General features: G+C 35.0%; 1 protein-coding gene across 1 annotated transcript in view; it reads right to left on the bottom strand.

Moving 5' to 3' along the window:
• LOC115215790 overlaps positions 1–23,960 on the bottom strand; it is a 97,922-nt gene that overhangs the window by 22,960 nt on the left and 51,002 nt on the right. The window contains exons 11-19 of the mRNA XM_029785089.2: positions 20,634–20,714; positions 19,839–19,953; positions 15,699–15,860; positions 12,976–13,073; positions 8,644–8,686; positions 8,446–8,543; positions 4,880–4,985; positions 3,589–3,728; positions 93–179 (exon numbers count right to left, since the gene is read on the bottom strand). Coding sequence (XP_029640949.1) covers positions 93–179; positions 3,589–3,728; positions 4,880–4,985; positions 8,446–8,543; positions 8,644–8,686; positions 12,976–13,073; positions 15,699–15,860; positions 19,839–19,953; positions 20,634–20,714 — 930 coding nt within the window. The remainder of the gene's footprint in view (positions 1–92; positions 180–3,588; positions 3,729–4,879; positions 4,986–8,445; positions 8,544–8,643; positions 8,687–12,975; positions 13,074–15,698; positions 15,861–19,838; positions 19,954–20,633; positions 20,715–23,960) is intronic.

Genomic DNA, 23,960 nt, shown 5'->3' with positions numbered 1-23,960 from the left:
AAACAATACACATACAGTAAGCATATGATAATATGATTAATTAGCTCTTTACAATTCTTATCATAAAACAAAATTTTTAAATTGCCACTTACATCCAGAAAGTAGAAGCGAAAGAGGTTATTTTGAAATGCAGCCACATGGGATTCAAAGATGTTTGTCAGTATACCACGAATATGTTGCTATAAAAGAGAGTAAAACATTTAAAAAAAAATTAAATTAATAAAAAAATTCTACTTGTTTATTGGAGTACATTAAATTAAATACCAAATATGTAACTGAACTTTGGCTTGAATTTTTTCTTAAGGGGGAAATATATTAAAATGAAAATAAACATTCCATTTTGTAATATTTCTTTAAATCTTTCATTTTAATAATTTAAATTAAGGAGAAACAAGCAGTACTCATTGTCCTTACAGGCAGTAGATAGAGATAACTGAGCAAGGTAAATATGTTTAATGTTCAGTTTGAATAATTTTATGTTAATGGTGAGCCAAAAATTTCATCAGAGTGAGTTTCAGAAGAATACAGTTACTAAAGAAGGCATTAAAAAAAAAAACCTTGGCTTTTGTGGACTTGGAGAAAGCCTTTGACAGATTCCCTGTGGAAGCGGAGAATTGATGAATGGTTAATAAGAGCTGTACAGGCCCTATAAAGAGATGCCATTAGTAAGGTTAGGGTTGGCAATGAGTATAGTAAAGAATTCCAGGTAGAAGTAGGGGTCCACCAAGGATCAGCCCTCTGCCCATTCTTATTTATCATTGTCCTCCTGGCAATAACAGAGGAATTCAAGACATGTTGTCCCTGGGAGCTCCTCTATGCTGATGACCTGGTCATCATAGCAGAATTACTACCAGAACTAGAGAAGAAATTCCAGGTGTAGAAGCAAGGTTTAGAGTCGATGGGCCTTAGAGTCAATGTCGCAAAGACCAAAGTTCTAGTAAGTAGGAAGGTGAACACATTCAGGTAGGTGGCCCTGCTCAATCTGTAGAAAAGGTGTAGGTAGAAACTCCATAAGATGTACCCAGTATAAGCTATGGATGCCAAAAAGTGCAGCATCAAAGGAAGATTAACCGGGAAGACAGCTTTCAGGTGTGACAGATGTACAGGGGCAATAAATGCCACAGATGCTAAGAAAATAGATTCCATCACATGCCAGGGGGAGAAACTAGAAGTTGCTGATAGTTTCTGCTATCTAGGGGACCAAGTCAGTTGTGGGGATGGATACTCAGAGAGCATTACCACTAGAATAATAATTGCCTGGGCAAAGTTCAGACAGCTTCTACTCCTTCTGGTGACAAAGGGCTTCTCACACAGAGTGAAAGGTAGATTGTACGATGCATGTGTGCAAACTGCCATGCTTCATGGCAGTGAAACATGGGCTGTGACTGCTGAAGACTTGCATAGGCTCAAAAGAAATGAAGCTGGCATGATCTGCTGGATGTGTAATGTCAGTGTGCACACACAATAGAGTGTAAGTGCCCCGAGAGAAATGTTGGATGTGGCATGCAAGAGAGATGTTTGCATTGGTATGGTCATGTACTTCAGATGTGAAGAAGTGCCACTCCCAAACAGTGGGAGGAATCCGGAGTAGAATGAGACCCAGGAAGACATGGGATGAGGTGGAGAAGCATGACCTTCGAATGCTGGGCCTTACAGAGGAAATGACAAAAGACAGAGACCTCTGGAGATATGCTGTGACTGAGAAGACCTGGCAAATAAAGTGAGATCGCTGCTGTAACCACAGTGTCGCATAACCAGCCAACTCAAAAAGTACCCTTGGATTGTAGGGTAACATGCCGTGCTTGAAGAGATCTATTGAGTCAAGTACAGTAACATCAAAATGAAATTAAATCACAATCAAATGGAAACTGCAGTTGTGGTCCCTGTGCCAGTGGCCCATAAAAAGCACCATCTGAACATAGTCGATGCCAGCCAATCCACCCTGACTGGTTTCTGTGCCGGTGACATGTAAAAAGCACCATCCAAACGCGGCCAATACCAGCACTGCCTTGACTGGCTCCTGTACCGGTGGCATCTAAAAAGCACCATCTAATCATGATTGATGCCAGCCCCCTCTAGCCCCTGCACTGGTGGTACATAAAAAGCACCTACTACACTCTCAGAGTGGTTGGTGTTTGGAGGGGCATCTAGCTGTAGAAACATTGCCAGATCAGACTGGTACCTGGTGCAGCCGACTGGCTTTCCAGACCATAATCGAACTGTCCAACCCATGCCAGCATGGAAAACAGACGTTAAACGATGATGATGATGATAATGATAGTTTATGGGCTTATAATGTGATACATGGTAGAGATGACTGAATAGAAGGTAGTAGGTAATAAGTATACACATTTTACTCAGTTGCTTCATCGAAGAAGATACCAGTGCATTAACAGTAATGACATTTTAACAGTATTAGATGACACAAAGTAAGGACATTACTTTGAAATTGCAACATATTAGGCATTGTGAAGGACATGATAGTGTAATAGCAGTAAGTGAAACCATGTGAAGACATAAAATATAATGGTTGTAGATAAGACTATACGAAGACAGCAATAAATGAGATAAAGCAAGATATGATAATAGAAAATGCTGAACATTGATGAATTATTAAGCAAATCACCATTTTGTTGTAAGCCAGAATGTGAATGTGTGTAGTATGCACATTATCCCAGTGCAGACTGATGCATATTAACATATCATAAAACTACCATCAAACTAACATTTCATATTCTATGAAAATATTTCAACAGATGGAAGGATTTACATGCAACTCATATGCTTCATGAACATGCATCGGTACATACGATGGCACATGGACTAGTGGTTAGGGTGTTGCACTCATGATCGTGGGATTATGGTTCCAATTCCTAGACCAGGAGGTGCATTGTGTTCTTGAGCAAAACACTCAATCTCATGCTGCTCTATGATCATCACTTCAACACCTGACTCATGGTACAAATTGCACCTGTTCAGGCTATGTTGATTTGATGGAGTGAGTGAGCTTAATGTACAGCACATACATTCGATCACTATAAACAAATCATTTGTGCAGGTCGTTTGTAAAAGCTGAACTCTCATACGTTATACGTTGTCTTTGATGGGAAATACCACCATCACATATGATGGCAATCCATGATGAGGCCAATGAGATAAATGCAAAACTTCATTTCCAAATATTATTTTCTTTTATCTATTAAAGTATTTTAAAATAGCTGTTCTCTATGCTGGTATGAGCAAGAAAACTTGAAAGATTTTATGGGACTTGACTAGAAAATTTCTTTTGATACTTGGATGCTTTCCTTAATTCAGTTGTTCAACTCCAAAATGTGAGCAACTAAGGATGAATATACTTGGAATTAGAAGAAATTATTTTCTATTTCAGAAGAATAATATGCTTTGTCTAACACAACCCATTATTTGTGATAGTTTTTAAAAATATTTTCTTCTTGCATAATAATATTTAGTATTTATTTCAGTTTTGATATCATCAACAGTGAGCCAGGGTATATCTAATCTGCTTGGATTATCAACTAAATAATAAATGAGATAAAAAGGAAATGTAATAAAACTGATATTACTTACTTGGCCAACATACTTATATGTATTGTCAAAATAGAACAACTGTGCACCACTTTCCATTCTACTTTGTGACACATCAAAAGCTTGAAAAAGAGGTTGAATTTGGCAGGATCCCTTAGATTTCTCTATCACGTAGGAAACACCTTTAAATAAGTGAATAAATGAAAAGAATAACTACCATAATTAGAATATTCATTTGAAAATTAATAGATATCTTTTTAAAAACACTTATTTAGTAATGCTACTTTTTTAAAATATTAAAACTCGTCTTGCTTACATACAAAGTGTACAGGTTAAATTTGACAAATTTTTATGTCCCTTTTCTTCAAGAATAGCTTGATGTATTGGTGAACGGTTAACAGTATTGGAGAGCATAAATATTAAAGATTAAAATTGTTGAGAAAAAGTTAGGTGACATGCAAGACTGAAAGCCATCTGAATATTGGAAAAGAGTTACCTATCTCATGATTCACATAAGTGTCAAAATGCTGACATCATGACTGCTGTTCAATGCTCTGTGAACACTGTAAAGGCCATGTGACATAGACATGTCCCACATATTATGAAAGCCCAGTTCGTTCCCCCAAGCTGACCTTTGTGTGTGTCTCCAGTGAGGATGATATTATGTTACTCCATGTCTTTGAACAGGGCCTTGGGCTCAATTCAGACAGCTATGTGAAGCAGCTGGAAATTGTGGTCAAACCCTGCCTGGAGAGGGGTGCTGTTGGAAAGCTATATGTGTGGCTGCAAGTGTTTTTTACTCCTTGCCATATGCCCAGAAAAGTTAGAAGTGGTTGTCAGTAAATTTTACGTGCCTCAATTTCTGGCCTCCTAATTCTCCTGATTGTAATCCTGTGGACTATTGCGTGAGGGGTATGGTTGAGAAAGGCATCAACTGCTCTGCTTGAAACACCAAAGCCAACCTGGTAGCCAAGATCAAGGAGGTGTTTGAAGATCTTCTCAGGGATTCTGTGAGTAATGCATGCACCAGATTTTGGAGCCTTCATGAAGCCATGATGGAAGCTGAGGGTGGCTACTTTAAGTGATCTCTTAGCCATAATCTAGTTGATGTTTTTTAATATTTTTTTAGAATACTTTTATTTTAGTATGGAATTTTGTGTTTTCTTTTCCTTTTACAAGAACTGTGAAATTTAGCCCAAATATCCTGTATTTATATATTCGCAACAGTGAAAACGCGGAAAAATAGAAAAGTCAAGAAAGGAAATACTGTCAAAAACTTATGATTATCATCCTCTAACCTCAAACTTATGATAATTATGTAATAAAAACTTACCTCTTGTAAAATCTTGTATAACTTCTGAAGGTCCAGTGCATAAATTTGAACAGTGTTCTTGGTTTACATCGAACCTTGATAAATTTTTTGTTTTATCATAAAATATCTAAATGAAAAGAAATTAATTTCATCAGAATGCTTTTATTTTCCTTTTATTAATTATTTTCCTTTTATTAATTATTTTCCTTTTATTAATTATTTTCCTTTTATTAATTCTAGCTTAAAAGCTGCACTCCATGTGAACTTTTAAACTAGCTCCTGCGGAGGGTTAATAGGGCCTGTGGCCCAAAACTAAGGAGAGCTAAATAGCATGACTACAGTCTATAAAGACTATATACCTTGTTGTTGTTTGCTCAGAGGTTAAAGATGAGAATTAATTCTGTAATGCAATCATTCTATTGTTTCAGTCCCATGTTGAATTTCACCCTTTGGCCAATTTGTCTCAAAATTCTTAACTTGATGTAAAATTGATGAAGCAAATATCATTTATCTCCACCTTGATCTCTGACGTCATCTGACAAATGCCAACCAAGATGGTGTGAATCAGCCAAGCTTTACTTACTAGAAATAACAACCCAAATGCTTTTAAATCAGATCCCAATACTGGATGTTCAAGAACTAAATGAAGGGCAGATTTTCAATCCCAGGATCATTCTGATTCCAAAAAGGCATATGTTTATGCAGAGCAAATGTAGACTGAAATACAGGGTCTCAGATGGACAGACAGAATTTTGCTTTTATTGTAATAGAGAGAATCATTTTTAAAGCCAAGTGCTCAAGCAAAGTTACTGTATCCTCAGCCAATTATCTAGAACTTTACATAAAGTATTGAAATCATTTATATATACTGAAATTTCCTGCTGTGAATTTCCTGAGTCTCTTTCACTAACAATTATTAATCAAAACCTTAATCCCTTATTATCTTTTTAATTTATGACTGAATAAACATTAAAAACCAAATTCATTTGATGTAATAGCTAAAGCTGTTCCACTTGCTTAATTCATAAAGAAATTATGTAAATACACTTTCTCCAAATATTATTGGATAAGCTGTACCAAACCATTGCATGGAACCAGAACTATGTCTTTTTCCACAGAACTAGTGCGACATAAAATATTAGATAAATTAGTGATTTTAAATCTAAGGTAAATTATTTATTTTTGTCTGAATTGAACTTGTTTAACTTGGCATCATGAGCAAGTGTTATTCCTGTATTACAAGTCAATTCATATTTTGTCAATGAAATTGGATAGACAGAAACTATGTGGAAGCATAGTGGATGGATTGCATCTGTAAATCAAAGATTTACCCATGCCACATTATGTCCTGTTGATTTCACCTGTGGTTTACATTAAAGGCACAGTTATAAGTGGAATGCTCAGCCATTTACATGCTAGTTCAATGAGTTTGGTAGTTCAGTTGACCAAACTGAAAGTTCACAGTTGAACTCAATATACCATCACCATTTAAAGTTCATGTTCCAATAGGCTGGATGATTTGAATGGATATGATGATGGTCAGGGGACAGCATTGTACTCTGATGTCTTCTTTGGTTTCTATGTCTGGATGTTCTTCCTAAAGCTTTACAGTGAGTGCTAGGTACTTTCCATGGCATTAACACTAATGAGGTTGCAATACAGTTTGTAAGACTACAGCCTCCTTTGACTGAATGGAGACACAGTAGAAAAGAAAGAAGCTTTATTCTGGGAGATGTAAGTTAAAGTTTGAGAGAAGAGGACCACAACAGAACAAGTTTCTTGCTGTAGAGCAGTTATATGACAACTCACATTATAGAAGAGAAAGTGAGAGTGGACGGCATGGAGCTGGGAGGAGATAAAAATATAAGGAAGTATCAGAATGGACTCTCAAGGTACGAGGTGAGTAGAAATAAAAGGGGACAGGAAATCAGGGAGTATGGGTGAGTAGAGATTGCAAAAGTGTGTGGTAGATAGGAAGATGGTTAGAAATGAGAAATGAATGGGTGAAGATAATAAGGAACAGGTGTTAAGGAAGGATAAGTAAAGAAAGAAGGGAAGAGTAGGTGACAACTGTAGAGACTGGACAGGGCTGAGAGGAGGATGTAGCTAGAGATTACAAAGAGGTGGGATGTGACTTATGATGAATATGACTTAGAGGAGATAGGAGATAATAGGAGATGAATAACAGTGCAGAAAAAGTGTGTGCATGTGTGTGTGGGAACAGCAGAATAGTAAGAATGAGACAGGGGAAGGATGAGAGATAGACCGAAAACAAATAACTGAACTGAAGTATTTTCTTGCTAATTGTCAAGAAAATACCATGTCAATGACAAAGGTGGTATGTGTGGTAAATATTTATGAAATAGTTAATTAATGATAATGAAAAGAGAACAAACAGGGATAATAAATGATGAGATAATGAAACTCTTGGAGTAAATGTTGTAACTCACCAAGTCAATATTTTAAGGGAAAATATGTAAAGATGAAAATGAGAAAACACACACACACACACAACAAAACAGGAATTTAGAAATTGTATGTGTGTGTATGTATGTATAAGAGAAATAGAAGAATATGGGCATAACTTGGTACTCCTTTATTACAATTGTTACATATGTTTCAGTATTCTGCAGCACATGTTATCACTTTACAAATGCAATAAGTAGATGCAAACTATAGGGCAAGCATGAAGCAAAGATATTGTCAGACAACTGGAAAAAAAAAAATGATTGTCTAATTGTCTGATGATGTGTTTGCTCCATGCTGGCCCTGTAAGCTGCATCTGTAGCAATGGATACTAAAAAATATGTAACAATTGGAATAAAGAATTACCAAGTTATGTCCATGTTTTTTTTCTTATTTTTATTACTGTGTTCTTTGTATTACATTATAGCCCACCATCGGATATGGACTACTTGTGTGTACAAGTGATGGTGGGAGTTTAACACAATTAACATTAGATCAAAAATTTGAATGGTTTAATTTTCATGTCAAAAACACCCTGTCATACCTACACTCTCACACACACTTACACACACATACACACATACATGCACACATCAATACACATACTTGTATTCACTTTATAACTTTAAACAATAAAACCTGGTATCAAAATAACAGAGTGGAGGTGCGTGGCTTAGTGGTTAGGATGTCAGCATCATGATCGTAAGATTGTGGTTTCGATTCCTGGACCTGGCGACGCATTGTGTTCTTGAGCAAAACACTTCATTTCACATTGTTCCAGTCCACTCAGCTGGCAAAAATGAGTAACACTGCGATGGACTGGTATCCCATCCAGCTGGGGAACACATGCCATAGAAACCGGGAAACCGGGCCCATGAGCCTGGTTAGGCTTTAAAAGGGCACATTTATTTTATTTATTTTTATCAAAATGATAAAGATCTACACTTTACTATTTAATTTTGATTCATGCAATTATATGAAAAATCCCCCCCAAAACTATTAAATTTTATTAATGTATTCATCTAGTTGGTCTCCTTAACAAAAAAATGAATATTTATTTATGTCACAAATTTAATTTCTTTTATGATATCTATCAAAAGTAAAAGTAAATATTAACTCACTTTTACTAGTTCCATATGGTTCTTACTGGGTGTTACAATTTCTGATTGGTACTGAAAATCATCATCAAAATTTGGAAGACTTGGTTTATGGAGTTTTCCTTAATAAATACAAACAGAATGCAAATACTTCATTACAGTGAAATGTACAGTTTATAATGTAAACCGATATCTTGATGCTAAAAACATAAAGATATTTACCTGCATCCAGTCTAACATGTAGGCCTATGTATTCTGCTTGAATCTGTGTAATAATATATAAAGAAAAACATAACAAATTTTGGAAAACAGAAAAATCTTTATTTTTTTTAAATTCAAATAAAATAATATTTAGGTTGTTACATTTATGCATTTGTTTTGCAAGACTCTTGATGTGGAATCATGTTTTGAAACAAGTATTGTTGTATTTGGGGATGGTCATTTTAAAGTTCATGCATGAATAACAAATAACATGAACAAGGTGCAGGAGTGGCTGTGTGGTAAGTAGCTTGCTTACGAACCACATGGTTCGGGTTCAGTCCCACTGTGTGGCATCTTGGGCAAGTGTCTTCTGCTATAGCCCCGGGCCGACCAATGCCTTGTGAGTGGATTTGGTAGATGGAAACTGAAAGAAGCCTGTCATATATATGTATATATATATATATGTGTATGTTTGTGTGTCTGTGTTTGTCCCCCTAGCATTGCTTGACAACCGATGCTGGTGTGTTTATGTCCCCGTTACTTAGCGGTTCGGCAAAAGAGACCGATAGAATAAGTACTGGGCTTACAAAGAATAAGTCCTGGGGTCGATTTGCTCGACTAAAGGCGGTGCTCCAGCATGGCCGCAGTCAAAATGACTGAAACAAGTAAAAGAGTAAAAGAGTAACTTAATATAACCTGTCATTTGCTATGTTTGTGGATGCTTTTTTTCATTCTGTAAGATCATCCTTCTACAAAAATCAACCTAATACGAAATAGCATATGAAGTAACCCTCTTTTTATATTTGTATGATACAATGATCAAATTTAAACATTACTGCATGTATTTTAAGAACATTTTTGGTGTACTCTTTACAGTAGTGAAATATAGTACAAATGGTTACAGTTGCACAAATCCAAATGCACACTTAAATAAATGGACTCTTCTTTACACAAGGAAATCAAAAGAAGTCACTGCAGATGACCAGTCCGACTAGTAAATATGTAGTTATATTTGTTCTTACTATAACTTAAATAACATTATTAAAAATCCAGGAGATGGTTAGTAATTTCAGGTTCATGATTTGATTTGTGCTAGATTCTTCAGTTACCATACAGTTGTTTATTACATGCTCTCTTTTAAGTTTAAGAGTAAAAATTCTTTGATTATGAGCTCGTTATTTACATACTTAAATGATTTTTTCTAAATTTCCATGTAACTCACTAAGTCTCATTATTTATTTAAAATAACTTTTCTTTAACCAAGTTGTTCTATTATAGATATTTTCAATAGCATTTGGTTAATAAGCCTACATTTTTATCTGGCATTTTATATTTCATTTTGATCAGTATATTCAGGTGTTCTATTTCTACACATACACAAATACTTTGGCTAAGTTTGAAATAAGAACTTTTTGTCTATTCACATTGTAGAAAGGATTATTTTAAGTGGCTTTAATAGGTTTATGTCACAAGCCATAAGGGAAGATGTTTGTCAAATTCAACACTTTGTAAGATGCTTAAGTCTATTTCATGCCAACTGGCTCATTTACTGAGAGCTTATTTCAGGTACCTGAGGTATTTCAGAGATTAAGAGTACATAATTTACCCTGACAGAAACCAATTTATCGCAAAGTTTAACCCCAAATGGTTACTGGTACTCTCATGGAGCTGAATAGACTGAAGCAACATGAAGTAAAGTGCCTTGCTCAAGGACACAACGTGACACTAGGTCCAGTAACACCTTAAACATTATTTTTCTGTATCAGTCATGATACTAGCTTTGATCATGCTGGCAGGGCTTGTATATCTTTATAATACAAGGAGCTATACCAGTGAAAATTAATCTAACCCAGTTGAGCAGGTCTAAGTACAGGATCATACTAAATGAGAATCACAGTCAGAATCCTCGGGAATGAACAGATTTTTTGTGGAGAAATCAATTAAGCAATGATTGATGGAGAAGCTCACAAAATGTGGAATTTGGAATTGTATTGTTGGCATTGACTAGTGCTGTCTAGTTCTGAATGAGAGCAATAACTCACATCCACAGAACTAGCAACCATAGGTGTTATTCAACCATTGAAAGATTTAATATGATTTTAACACTGCCTAGATATTCATCTTGCATCACTTGTCACATGATCAAACAAGGAACATGTTCTGCTGTGGTTTTGGCTTCTACTAGTATTTGAAAAAATCAACTGTAGAACCTAAAAACAAATCTATATTACTTAAATGTAAATGTTCTATGATATTTTCAATTTTTAATGCTTACATTCTGAATGCAATTTATCAGTTCATTGAATTAATCAACTAGAGCAGTTGCTGTCAACATTGAAATGAAGAACATCAAAGTTATAGACTTCCTCAGCAAATACCAAGGTACATTGTTTTGATAGAAGAAGATATAAGTTTGAAAATTGATGTAATAAATATCACAAATATACATTTGAAAAAATCATCTAATAGAAATGTAGAGCATTTGCAGAAATTTGTATTAGATATGGATTATTATGATTAAATTTTTAAAAAATTCTCGAAAAAATGGTAAATTATAGATATGCATTTGTTCAATAACCAGTTAAATCTCAATTGGCAGATTAATAATAACGTATGTTCAAACAAAAACTCTTCCTATCATTCCATTGTTTATAGATTTTTCTAAAGCTTTTGACTTAATTCACAGAAGTAAGATGCAACAAATTCTACTAGCCAATGAAATCCTTCAAGAAATAATAGTTGCAAAAAGGATGCTCTACAAAACAACATGTGTTCACCCGATGGAGACAAATTTTTTAGTCATTCTTGCAGATTTTTCACAAGGAGATATCCTAGCACCTTTCTTATTCAAAACCTGTCTTGATTATGCTCACTACACTTTAGTAAATTACAAAAAGGAACTTGGCTTTATCCTCACAAAATAAAAAAAAAAGTTTCAGATATCCAATTCAACAATAAAAATGAAAATTATGCTGATAACTTAGTCCTATATAGTAACCATTATCCTATTTCAAAGACTGGAAGAGCTACAAAAGGCATTGGTTTCTATATTAACTCTAGTAAAATAGAATTCATCAGTTAAAATTTATAAGGTACAATCACCTCATTATCTGGAAGTTCAATTAAATCATCAAATTCTTTTATGTACCTTGGAAACAACATAACATCTTCAGAGTCAGATGCTTAGATATGTATCAGCAAAAATTGGGAAGCGTTTAAAATCTCACGTAATATGGAAATCTAAGCAACCAGGAGATTGTAAAAGAAACTTCATTTGCTTAGTGATTGAGTCTTGGTTGTTTCATGGCTCTTTCACCTGGAAGCTAACCAAAAAATTTGAAACCAAGCTAGACGGCACTGATACATGTATGATTCATGCCATTTTGAATATGTCCTAGAAAGCATTTCCCAACAAAGAAAAATTATAAAAGAAGCCTCCTAAAGTATTCAAGAAAGAAGAGTTTATGTTGCTGGTTAGTGACATCCAACAATCGACACTCAAGCAAATTAAAATTACATTAGTTTACCCAGCAAAGACATACAGTGATCATTTAAGTGATGACTCTGGACAGTACCCTGGAAGATAAAGATAGATGAAAATCAGAGTCATCGGAATTCAAGCAAACTCAACCTGATGATAATAATGGTGATGATAAATTGCTTAATTAACTGCACAATAACATGCATATGACAGGCTTAATATGTTCATCTGATTATGCCTAGTTGTGATATAATGATCTCGATGTTTCTCTTTGGTTCTTTGACTATATTGAAAACCCTATCCTACAATGTTATTTGACTTATATTTTTGCATTATGCATGTTCAACTAATTTATTGATTATTAGAAAATGAAAAATTTCACTGCCCTATTTTGAGGTTAAGAGCTTTACTTTTGTAAGTTCTGCAACAAAATGGATGCTATAAATACAATTATTTAATTTTCTTACTCTTGGGCAGACTTTATTAATTTTGAACAGTCTTTTAATTTTATAAAATCTAGATATTTTCCATCTACCCAGTCGTACCGTTGTAGTAAGTTACCATATATTTATAACTTTCTAACTTACACAAACTCTGATATTACAGAACTGACTATCAGTTATGCAGCCCAAGTTGTTTCTAACTAAATATTATTTCCTCACCTATATATCTCAAATACTTATATATTTTCTTTACTATCTTGCAACAATCGATTAGAATTGGCATGGACAATTTGTTGATCAGATCTATTACATAATTTCCAAATGAGTATAACTTTATAAACATATAATAAACACATAAATATATTCCTACATGGCATTAAAAAGATAAACATGAAAGTCAAAAGCATTTTCAAATTGAAAAATACTTACATTTCCAACATTAACAGTAAAAATGAACTCCCTCTGTGCAATTGCACTTCTTAATGTTTGAAATGCATATTGAAGAGAAGAAACTTGACCTTGAGTTCCTGAAATTAGCAAAAACAAATCAGAAATATTTGTTTCTAAACTGATACTTATAGTTTTGATGAAGAATTGTCCTTTCTTCTCCAAATTACTTGAAATTAAATGGGTTTTTTTTAGGTATTTTTATTATCATTACAATCTTGTAGTGCCACCTTCTGCATAAAATGTGAAAAAGTTGTTATAGAATTCCATCTTTCAACAGTAAATTAGTTTTTATTAAGTTTCTTTTATATTTGCATCTACCATTGAGCCAGTTTACTTTGGTATGCATTTTTCATGTACATGAATTGTAGGGTTGTTTCAGGGTAATTTTTCAAAGACTGTGTAGAATATTAATTATGGAATATGAATTTCTAATGCAGTAAAACAGTAGAAAATGTCAGTTACAAATTTAATTTCCAATGACAGCTACTGACTTTTTCAAGATAGATTCAATTTATTTTTAGAAGAATTTCCAATTCTTGTAGAAAATGCATCACATACTCAAACTCATATGAATATAACACTGATTTGGAAAATATTATCCTCTATTTTTTGTATGTTTAAGTTACTTGATTATAAATCATTTTGCAAGTCATTTTTGTATATGTATAATCAAATTCATTTTTCTAATTTCTTTTAACAGTGTTAAAGTTTAGATGGTTATAAAGATTGGAACTCAGATTTATAACAGTAAGGCTTCTGGGCTCCTAATTTCAGAGGAGCTCCAAAAAGTAAATGTATTTTAATGAGTGAAATTATTTGCACTCTAAATTCATTTCTTCATGCTCCACAGATCTTGTCGCTCTTGCTGAATGTCCTCTCTCAAATGCTTCAAAATGTTGCATTAGAACTATTGATTGATGGCCTGACCCTAGGAGATGAATTCTCAATTCACAATACCATATTTCTGGGGGTGACATTCGTGGCAGGTCTTCCAGATTGCTCATCATCTTTCAGGGACATTCTTCTGCTTTTGAAGCACCTGTGCTACTCAAAACATTGCATATGACCCATTGCCTCATCACCATAAACTTGCCAAAGCATACTCAATGTAGCAGACTTCACATAATTTCACGTTGGCCCTTTGTTTCTGTCCATGATAAATAAAATTGCAGGCTACCTGATCACAAAAACACAAATTTCACAACTTGCAAAGTAAACACAACAATGTTACTCAACACACTGCCTCATGAAGGTCACTGCTAGTTCTCACTGTGCACGCAACCATATGCTGTCATCTGTTGGTGCACTACAGAACTAGTTCAGGAACTTTTTGATACCACCTTGTTGCTGTCAGAATATATTAGTATACAATTAGACTTTGGAATCATATGTTATATACCAGCATAGTAAATTTTACAATGAGTGATAGTGCGCTGTTGTTGTTGTTGTTAAGCAACAAGATGGGTAAGGGTGATTAGGTGATGGTCTAGGGCTTAGGGGCGGGAGACCCCAGACCTTGGAAAAAAAAAAACTTTGGTTGTCTTGTTGTAGTCGAGGGCTCTTCGTTGACACCCAACACCACTGGGAGGTGGCCCTTGAAGTCGCTGGAAATGGAGATCTCCAGGTCCAAATTATTGGATGGCTGATAGTGTGCTGAGAGATATGTACCAACACAATGCGAGTAAAAATGCAGTTAGATCCATGTAAATAGTTTAAAATTATCATTATGTTGATTTGGATATGTTGTTTACTATATATAATGTAAAACCTAGCTATGATTCAATCAGCCACTCTCTCAACTTGCTCACAGTATACTTCAATATCTTCTACTTGTGCTTATTTTATTAATATCTTATCTACATTAAAAACAAGAAAACGTTTTTGTGTGTCACAATTCATTATCTTAGCTTCAAATATATAAGGAAAAGAAAGGTCATTGTTTGGTTATTGTCCTACTTTTCAACAGAGACACAACACAGAGATGAATACATTTTAGCTGAGAGAATTAAATGGTCCTGACTATGCCCTGAGCACAAACAAAACCAGCATCAGTTGCTACCACCACCACCACCAGCACCACCACCGCCGCCGCCGCCGCCACCACCACCACCACCACCACCACCTTAACCTCAGAATGCTGAACCTTTCAGATGAGTTAACAAAGGACCAAGATACGTGGTGCCTTGTTGTACTCAAGAAGACTCATCCTCCACAGCGGAAGTGCTAGGGCTGCATCCCCTGGCGAGGAGGACTGGCCTGCATCCCCTGGCGAGGAGGACTGGCCTGCAAGAATCTTGTGCTGGTGCCACATAAAAAGCACTTGTGCTGGTGTTATGTAAGTGGCTCTCTTGCCAGTCCTACATAAAAGCACACACTGTAAAGTGGTTGCTGTTAGGAAGGGCATCCAGCCATAAAAACCAAGCCAAATCAGATGGAAACCTGGTGCAGCTTTCCAGCTTGCCAGCTCTGGTTAAATTGTCCAACCCATACTAGCATGGAAAACAGAGGCTAAAGGATGATGATGATGAGGAGGAGGATGATGAAACTTGTCACCCTTCAAACCCAATAACTCTGTAAGACTTCATTTTACAAAGAAAACACATTTTACTGCTATCTTTGAAACCATTGTTACATACATATGTGGAACATTTATGATAACATAAAACTAAACATTCTAATGCAAAGTAAAGTTTGATACTTACCTTCAGGTGCATTGTCCAGGATACTTGCATATAAATACATTAAGTTAGCATCGTAAGATAATTGAACATTTTGTATTTGAAGAGCATCAATGCCCACAAGTTTTCGAATCATTGCTCTCCCTATTGTTTCAATTACCTCTTTTGTAGATTTGATGTAGTTACCTTTAACGAAACAAATATGATTAGTCAGATGAGATTTACATATTTTTGAGATGATTTATCATTAAAATAGTAAAGACTGATTGACAATTGCCCACTTTAATTTCTATTTACATGTTTCAATTAGTACAATCTTATGGCATCTTTTATCTTTTTTCAGTCATAACACTGTGGCCATGCTGGGGCACTGCCTCGAAGAATTTCAATTGAATGAATCAACCCCAGTATTTAGTTTTTCAAAGGCTGGTACTTATTCTATCTGTCTGTTTTGCCAAGCCACTAACTTATGAGGATGTAAACATACCAACATCAGTTGTCAAGAAGTGGATACGCACACACTTCCTTCAGTTTCCATCTACCACATCCACTCTCAAAGCTTTGGTCAGCTTGAGGCTATAGTGGAAGACACTTATCCAAGGTGCCACACAGTGAGATTGAACCTGGACTCATGTGGTTGGGAAGCAAACTCATTATCACATGGCGACATCTGCGCCTATGATTAAGTACTCTTTTACATTTTATCTTTTACGTGCCTCAGTCTCTTGACTGTGGCTATGCTGGGTCATTGCCATAAAGAATTTTTGTCAAGCAAATCGACCCCTCTGCTTATTTTTACTTTAAAGCCTAGTACTTAGTCTAGTGTCTTTTTTGCTGAATTGCTAAGTTATGGGAATGTAAACACACCAACACCAGTTGTCAGATGGGGACACACAAACACACACATACACAGACATGTTTCACGCATTTTTGTCCTGTAATTACTGTCCATGTCTTGTATCTATCTCTCGTGTGTAAGTTATTTGCACCGTTGGTGACATCCTGTACCCATATATGCATGTTTATATATGTATATGTATGTATAGAGTGTTAGGTGTGGTGTACAGAAATTGAATATATATATATAACACATTATTTATTCAATTGAACACAATGCATCCATTTTCAAGTACACACACACACACACACACACACACACACACACACATGCAATATACTTCTTTTAATTTCCATTCTCTACATTTAATAAATGCAGAGAATGAATGGGAAAAAGGGAGTTTCCCCCATATGAACCCAACCAGAAGACTGGCTATCCTAGTTGATGGGAGTATGATAAATAAAGCAATCAAAGATATGAAGACGGGGAAGACCCCTGGTCCATCAGGTGTCACTGCTGAGAGGCTTAGCATATCTGGTAGAGTAGGATATTGTCTAGCTACCTACATAGTTAATCAGGTTATTCAGAAAGGCATAATCCCCAGTGACTGGTGTAGCAGCATCATAGTCAGCTGCTATAAAGGCAAGGGAGAGATCTTTGATGGAAAGTTATGGAGTGAGTTATAGCCCAGTTAATTAGGAAAAGAATTAGACTATATGAAATGCAGTTTGGACTTGTCCTATTTTCAAAGTCAGGCAACTGCAAGACAAGTACTTAGCATTTCTTGATTTGAAGAAAGCCTTTGACATAGTCCATTGCTCTGTGATATGGTAGTCTCTGAGAAAGCTAGAGGTAGACGAATGGCTTGTGAATGCAGTACAAGCCATGTACAGGCAGCTGTTAGTAAGGTAAGATTTGACCATAAATACAATGATGAATTTACTGTACAAGTAGATGTTCATCTGGGCTCAGTCCTCACCCCACTCCTATTCATCATTGTCTTCCAGGCTATAACAGAAATTTAAGATTGGAAGCCCATGGGAACTACTATATGCTGATAATCTTGCCCTCATAGTAAAATCCTGTAATAGAATTAGAAAAGAAATTCCAGGCGCAGAAACAAAACCAGGAATGAAAGGGTCTTAAAGTTCACTTAGTAAAGACCAAGGCTCTAGTAAGCAAGAAATGGGACAGAACCCTTCCCACTTCAAGTAAATAGCCCTGCTCAATCTCCAGGAAAGGTATTGGCAGGGACATAGAGGTGCAGGAAGGCTGACAGAGAAAATAGTGTTCATATGTGGAAGATGTACAGGAATCATAAAGACTATATAGATACACCTAGGTAGCAGAAATTATTTACAACTTCTTGAGAGTCTCTGTGATATGTGAGGAAATCAGTTTGCTGTGTATCTATATAGTCTTTATGACTCCTGTACATCTTCCACATATGAACACTATTTTCTCTGTCAGCCTTCCTGCACCTCTATGTCCCTGCCAATACCTTTCCTGGAGATTGAGCAGGGCTATTTACTTGAAGCAACAGAGGAGGATGTAATTGCTAGAACAAGAATAGGATGGAGAAAGTTCAAAGGACTTTTACCATTATTGGCAACCAAAGGTCCCTCTTCGAGTGAAAAGAAGATTGTATAATGCATGTATATGAACTGTAATGCTACATGGTAGTGATATATGGGTCTTGAATGCAGATGTTGTGTGAAGACCAGAGAGGAATAGAGCTGACATGCTCTGCTGGGTGTGCAATGTCAGTGTATATGTATGACAGAGCACTAGTATATTGAGAGAGAATATAGGCATTATAAGAATTGGATCCAGTGTACAAGAGAGAAGACTGTGCTAGTTTGGCTGTGTGATGTGTATAGATAAGCTCAGTGCTGGTCACTTAAAGTGGATGGAAGTTGTGGAAGAAGGAGACCCAGAGAGACATGGAATGAAGCATTAAAGGCCGATCGCAAAATGCCAAGACTTTCAAGATGAAAAAGGACCGAGATATATAGGGCACGTTGTTGTATTCAAGAAGACCCCACTACCACAATAGAATTGATATCTTAAACCACCTTGGTTCATGAGGGACTCTGCTCCATCAACCTTCTTCCCCCATCCAGATTTCATCCCGTAGCATCCAAAAAACACTGGTTTTGGTGCCACATAAAGAGCACTGGTGCTGGTGCCACATAAAAGACAGATGCTGGTGCCATGTAAAAAGCACTGGTGATGGTGCACATAAAAAGCACTAGTACTGGTGTTGTGTAAAAAGCACCCAGTACACTCTGTGATGTGACTGGCATTAGAAAGAGCATTCAGTCATAGAAACCTTGTCAAAACAGTTGATGGAACCTGGTGTGGCTCCTGGCCTTTTTAGTATGGAAAATGGACGTTAAATGATGATGATGATGATGATGTTGATTATGATGATGATGATGATATAGCTTTATGTGTGTGTATATAATCATATATGGGTATACATATGTGTGCATTTTTGTGTGTACAGGTAGACTGAATGGATATCAAGAAAACTGCTTAATTACATGGTTACATGGTTTCAAGTTCTATCCTATTGCATGGCTCAACGGTCAAGTGTTTTGACTTGATTAATACCGTTTAAATGTTACTTCTGCTGCATAAAAGCTATATTGTTATTTTGAGTGCCATCTTTGATTTTGATGATAAAATATTTAACATTTTATGAGTTTCCTGATTTCTTCAGTGGAATGCAGAATCTTATATTTTCACAAGATTAGCTCTCAAATGATTGTCCTGATATACTTAGACTGTCAAAAAAAAAGTGGTAATCAAAGTTCTTTCAGTTGCCATTTTCTCTGTTGCATATTTTGCATTAGTATTGCATAAATAAAATGTCTGGCATTATCACCTTTCAGTTTATCAGTATTGATTAATATTGAACATTATTTTCACTCTTCCAACTACAGAATTAACACAGATCTATTAAAAATAAAGATCTAAATTAAAGACTTTTATGCAAAAAACAAAAACAAAACAAAACAAACTAGAGTCCTATATGACAATAAGAAAAATCTGTTTCTTTAAAATTATATCTTTCTTGGAAAGTTTCTTGAAATGTTTTTTTTATATATTTTTTAGTATCTTTAGTACTGCCCTGTTAAATTTTTACTTCAAACTCTGTTAGAATCAACTTTGTTTTTTCTATCTTTTATTAAATAGGAATTAGTAATATATTGAGATCATTTACTTTGGTTATAACTACACCCTCATAAAACAACTAATCTGTGCTTGAAAGAAGTCAATTTAACATACATGAATGAAATGTATTTCCAAAAGAAACTTACCACTCAAAAGTATTGAAATATGCATCTTTTTACTTGCATCATAACAAGTTGATACATCAACCTCTTGTTGCTGATCCGAAAAATCAATGAAGCTAAGTTGATATGATAATTCAGCCTATAAATGAATATTGTTGTTATAAAAAGAGATTTCTGACGTTAGATACACAAGGGGGTGCTGGAAAATTCCTAGCTTTGGGTAAGATAAAATACAGGAAGATCAGTTAATCATGATTTTATTCAACATATTTCCCTCTCAGATACACACTTATTGTAATGATCCTTCAGTTTTTCTAAGCCTTGTAAAAGAACTGGAGGGTTAGGCCTCCAACCAGGCCTTTCACAATACCCTTAAAGCCAGGAACTTTACAGCACCCCCTTGTATATACAGTAACATTTCCATTCAATAATAATCTAGTTATATTTTGGAATTAAAATTTATCTCATATTTTTCAGTATCAAATTATTTTTTGGCAATAATTCATGAGAGAAATGAATAGATACATTATTTCATTTTTAGGCAAATTTACCAATATTTCTTTAGTATAAAAATATTAAATGTCTTGAAAAGATAAGCAATTTGAGATTCCTTATGTTTGACTTGAATTTGAGAACTGAATTTAAACTTTAAGACATACAACAAATTTAATTCACCTACACAAGCCATTCTTTTAAATACCTATGACAAATGATTTGTCATAAGTTCTATTAAATTTCAAACAAGTTTTTGAGAAGCTCAACAATACAGATATAAATCCTAATTCAGATAATATTAAAATATCAAATATTAAAATTTACCGTGTCTAAAGCTATGTTAACCATTACAGGATAATTTGCAAATGTTTGTCCACTTCTATCAGGTAAAACTGTCCAGTCACTCTAAAAATATAAATTATAAAAATATATTAAAATTTCAACTGTAGAGAAAAATTCAAAATATTTCTTGTAAAATTGATTATGGAACACAGTTTTAACTCTTAATTTTTACATTGGTATTATCATGAATATTTTTTTTTACTTTTTTAATTTGCCTTATGAAATTAACAGAAAACTGTTTGAATACATGTTTGAATACAACAATCTTATAAGCCTGTCATATTTCTCATAATTCACTACTTCTTAATGAATTCTTAATTAGTGGCTGCTTGCTGCTCTCTCTCTCTTGCTTAAAAACAATATTGGTTCTTCTTCTTCTTCTTCTTCTTCTTCTTCTTCATATCCTCCTCCTCCTCCTCCTTCTTCTTTTTATTCTTCTTCTTCACCACCATCGTCATCGTCGTCATCATCATCATCATCATCATCATCATTTAAAATCTGTTTTCCATGCTGGTATGGGTTGAAAAGCTTGACAGAAGCTGGCAAGGCCAGGGTCCCTGCCAGGTTCCATAGCCTGTTTTGGTTAGTTTCTACATCTGGATGCCCTTCCTAACACCAACCACTTTACAGAGTGTACTGGGTGTTTTCTACATGGCATCATTGCCAGTGCTTTTTATGTGGTATCAGCACTTTTAATGTGGCACTATGATTTTAGGATCTCAGTTCTGTTGTAGAGGATGGGTCTAATATTATATGTTTCTTTGGCAAGTATAGGAAACAGTTTAAGACATACTCATTTTCTAAAACTTGTTTTAAGTCATTGGAATGTGACTATGTGAGACACCATCTTGAAGGTTTTAGCTGAACAAATCAACCACAGTACTCATTTTTTCTTAAATGTGGTATTTAGTCTATCAATCTATTTTGCCAAATTGTTAAAGTATGTGGATGTAAACAAACCAGCACTGGTTGTCAAGTGATGCAGGGGATGGATACAAACACGAAGACAGATAAGCAGACAGACAGACACACACACACACACATGCACACATTGCACATGTGCGCATGTACACACACACACACATACACACACACACACATGTACATGATGGGCTCCCATGCAGTTTCTGTCTCTCAAATTCATTCACAAGGCATTGGTCAGCTCAGTGCTATAGTAGAAGACACTTGTCCATTCAGTGAGTCTGGACCCAAACCCATTTAGTTGCAAAGTGAGAGTTTCTTAATCAAACAGCCATGCCTGCATCTCTGGAGCTTGCTTGTTTTGCATTTTTTCTTAAGGTTTCATCTATTGAATGTAGACCTTAACTTGCAGCAGTATTAGTAAGCAACTTGTTAATTAAGTACACCAAATCACTCACAGTTTTTTGCATGGAGAAGGAGAATTGCTGATATCAAATTTATGCACTTTCACCAATAGCCTGTAGGTAACTATAAATTCTGATATTTAAGGAAACAAGAGATAGACTGCATTGGTGAGAATGGTAATAATAAATCCTGGTAAGTTTTAGGAGTTAACAAGTTTGTCATAAAGAGTGGGAAAGTTGTTTCAGACAATCACCTGTCAGCAGAATGCAGAATTTAAATAATGGCTGATGCAAACAATCTCTGAGTTATTTATACCATAACTGCAGCATTCATAGAACAACTTTGTTGTGACTTTGAATTACTAGGTATTATGTTAATAGTACATTCCTAGAGTGACTCTCAGTGAGATCTGGTGTGTAATAGAACTAAACTTTCTCCACAATTCCTCATGATAGCATAATGCATGAAATAAAATTTACAAATCCAAGTGTGACCAGTGGATGTATATTCTCTGCTTAAAAGTTCTGATTTTGTTTGGTTATCTGGAAATGCTATGAACAAAATAAAATTAGAGCTGCTATAGAAAACAGATTTGAGCTTTTATATCATTGCCATCAAGGTTTTCATTCTATACATAAGCATATCACACCAATATCACCACATCAGCATGACACAATGTCTCAGTTGGTTATGCATATATCATTGTTGCTAGTCAAACATTAATGCTGCTGTGCTATGTTCCTGGTATACTGGAAATAGCATAAATGTAATCTCCACTGGATTCCCAGTAAAGTGGTAATGAACAACACAGGCAGAAAAAGAAGATAAAATAATAATAGTATGCAACTGTTCACATTGCAGCTTTGTAGTCAAGTGTGTTTATGGCTCATTGTTAATGGTGTCACCCATAGCAATTATTTACTTATGTTTTTAATTGAAAAAAACCCCCCAGATTTTTTGCAATGAAACAAGCATGTAAGAAACCCAGCACTTCGTCTGATAAATGAGCAAGGCTTAGACTCTTTGCAGTTGAGGAAATTATTGATGATATTTAGTTTCCAGACAAATAGTTTATCCTTATGCAGACAATGAGAGTGATTCAGATAATCAAACTGGTAAAAGGGATGAGAAGAGTAGCAATTTGGGTGAACAAATATGGTAGTTCAGAGATAGGCTTATTATTGAATTTTTCTGTGACTCTATCTATTAGTCTGAGCTGTATATGCAACTATTGTTTTATTGTTTTACTCAGGACCCCAGGTCTGAGAGAGTTAAAGAATGTTAAAGATGGTCATGTTCAAACTAATTAATAACAGTAACAAAATTATATTGAAATATGTTTGTGAATTCAAGTCTCGGATGCATTTAAGGGCTTAACTAATGGAGTTTGGAAACCACAGTACATTTGTACAAGTATAATGTTAAAGCTGTCTATATTTAATGTGAACATGTGAGGAAGAATTTCCAGATGCACTTATGCAGTTATGGGGTCTATATTAAGTATAGTGACTGAAAGTGAGATGCTACTAGGACAACAGAAAGAAAAAGCAAGTGCATAAAGTGGGTTTAGTTGGAAGTACACAATTGGATGACTCATGTTGTTCATCATAACTGGTGGATTTTCTGGTCAAATGAAAACTATTATGGAACAGCAAACTACAACTATAATTTACTTTGGCACTAGATTCATTTTCACTACTTTTACAAAACAAAGAAAAAATTAAAAATACCTTTTATGTTAGAAACAACAATGTAACATATAATTTAGTTGATGATCTATAGATCTATACCAAAGATATTTTCAGTGCTGAGAAACAACTAGACTTAAAAGTCAGAAGAAATCTAATCCATTGATATTTAAAAGTGCAAGAATCTGATGTCAAGCTCAAAGAGTCAACATTGATACTGATAAACTTTACATCAGAAGATAAGATGCATGACATTGCTCAAAAAACATCCTCTAAATAACAGCATCAAACACAA

The sequence above is a fragment of the Octopus sinensis genome, linkage group LG9 (genome assembly GCF_006345805.1).
Source record: "Octopus sinensis linkage group LG9, ASM634580v1, whole genome shotgun sequence".
In the NCBI taxonomy this organism is placed as follows: domain Eukaryota; kingdom Metazoa; phylum Mollusca; class Cephalopoda; order Octopoda; family Octopodidae; genus Octopus; species Octopus sinensis.
Note: the sequence above shows the minus strand (reverse complement) of the source record. Positions and strands in the feature narration are given on the sequence as shown.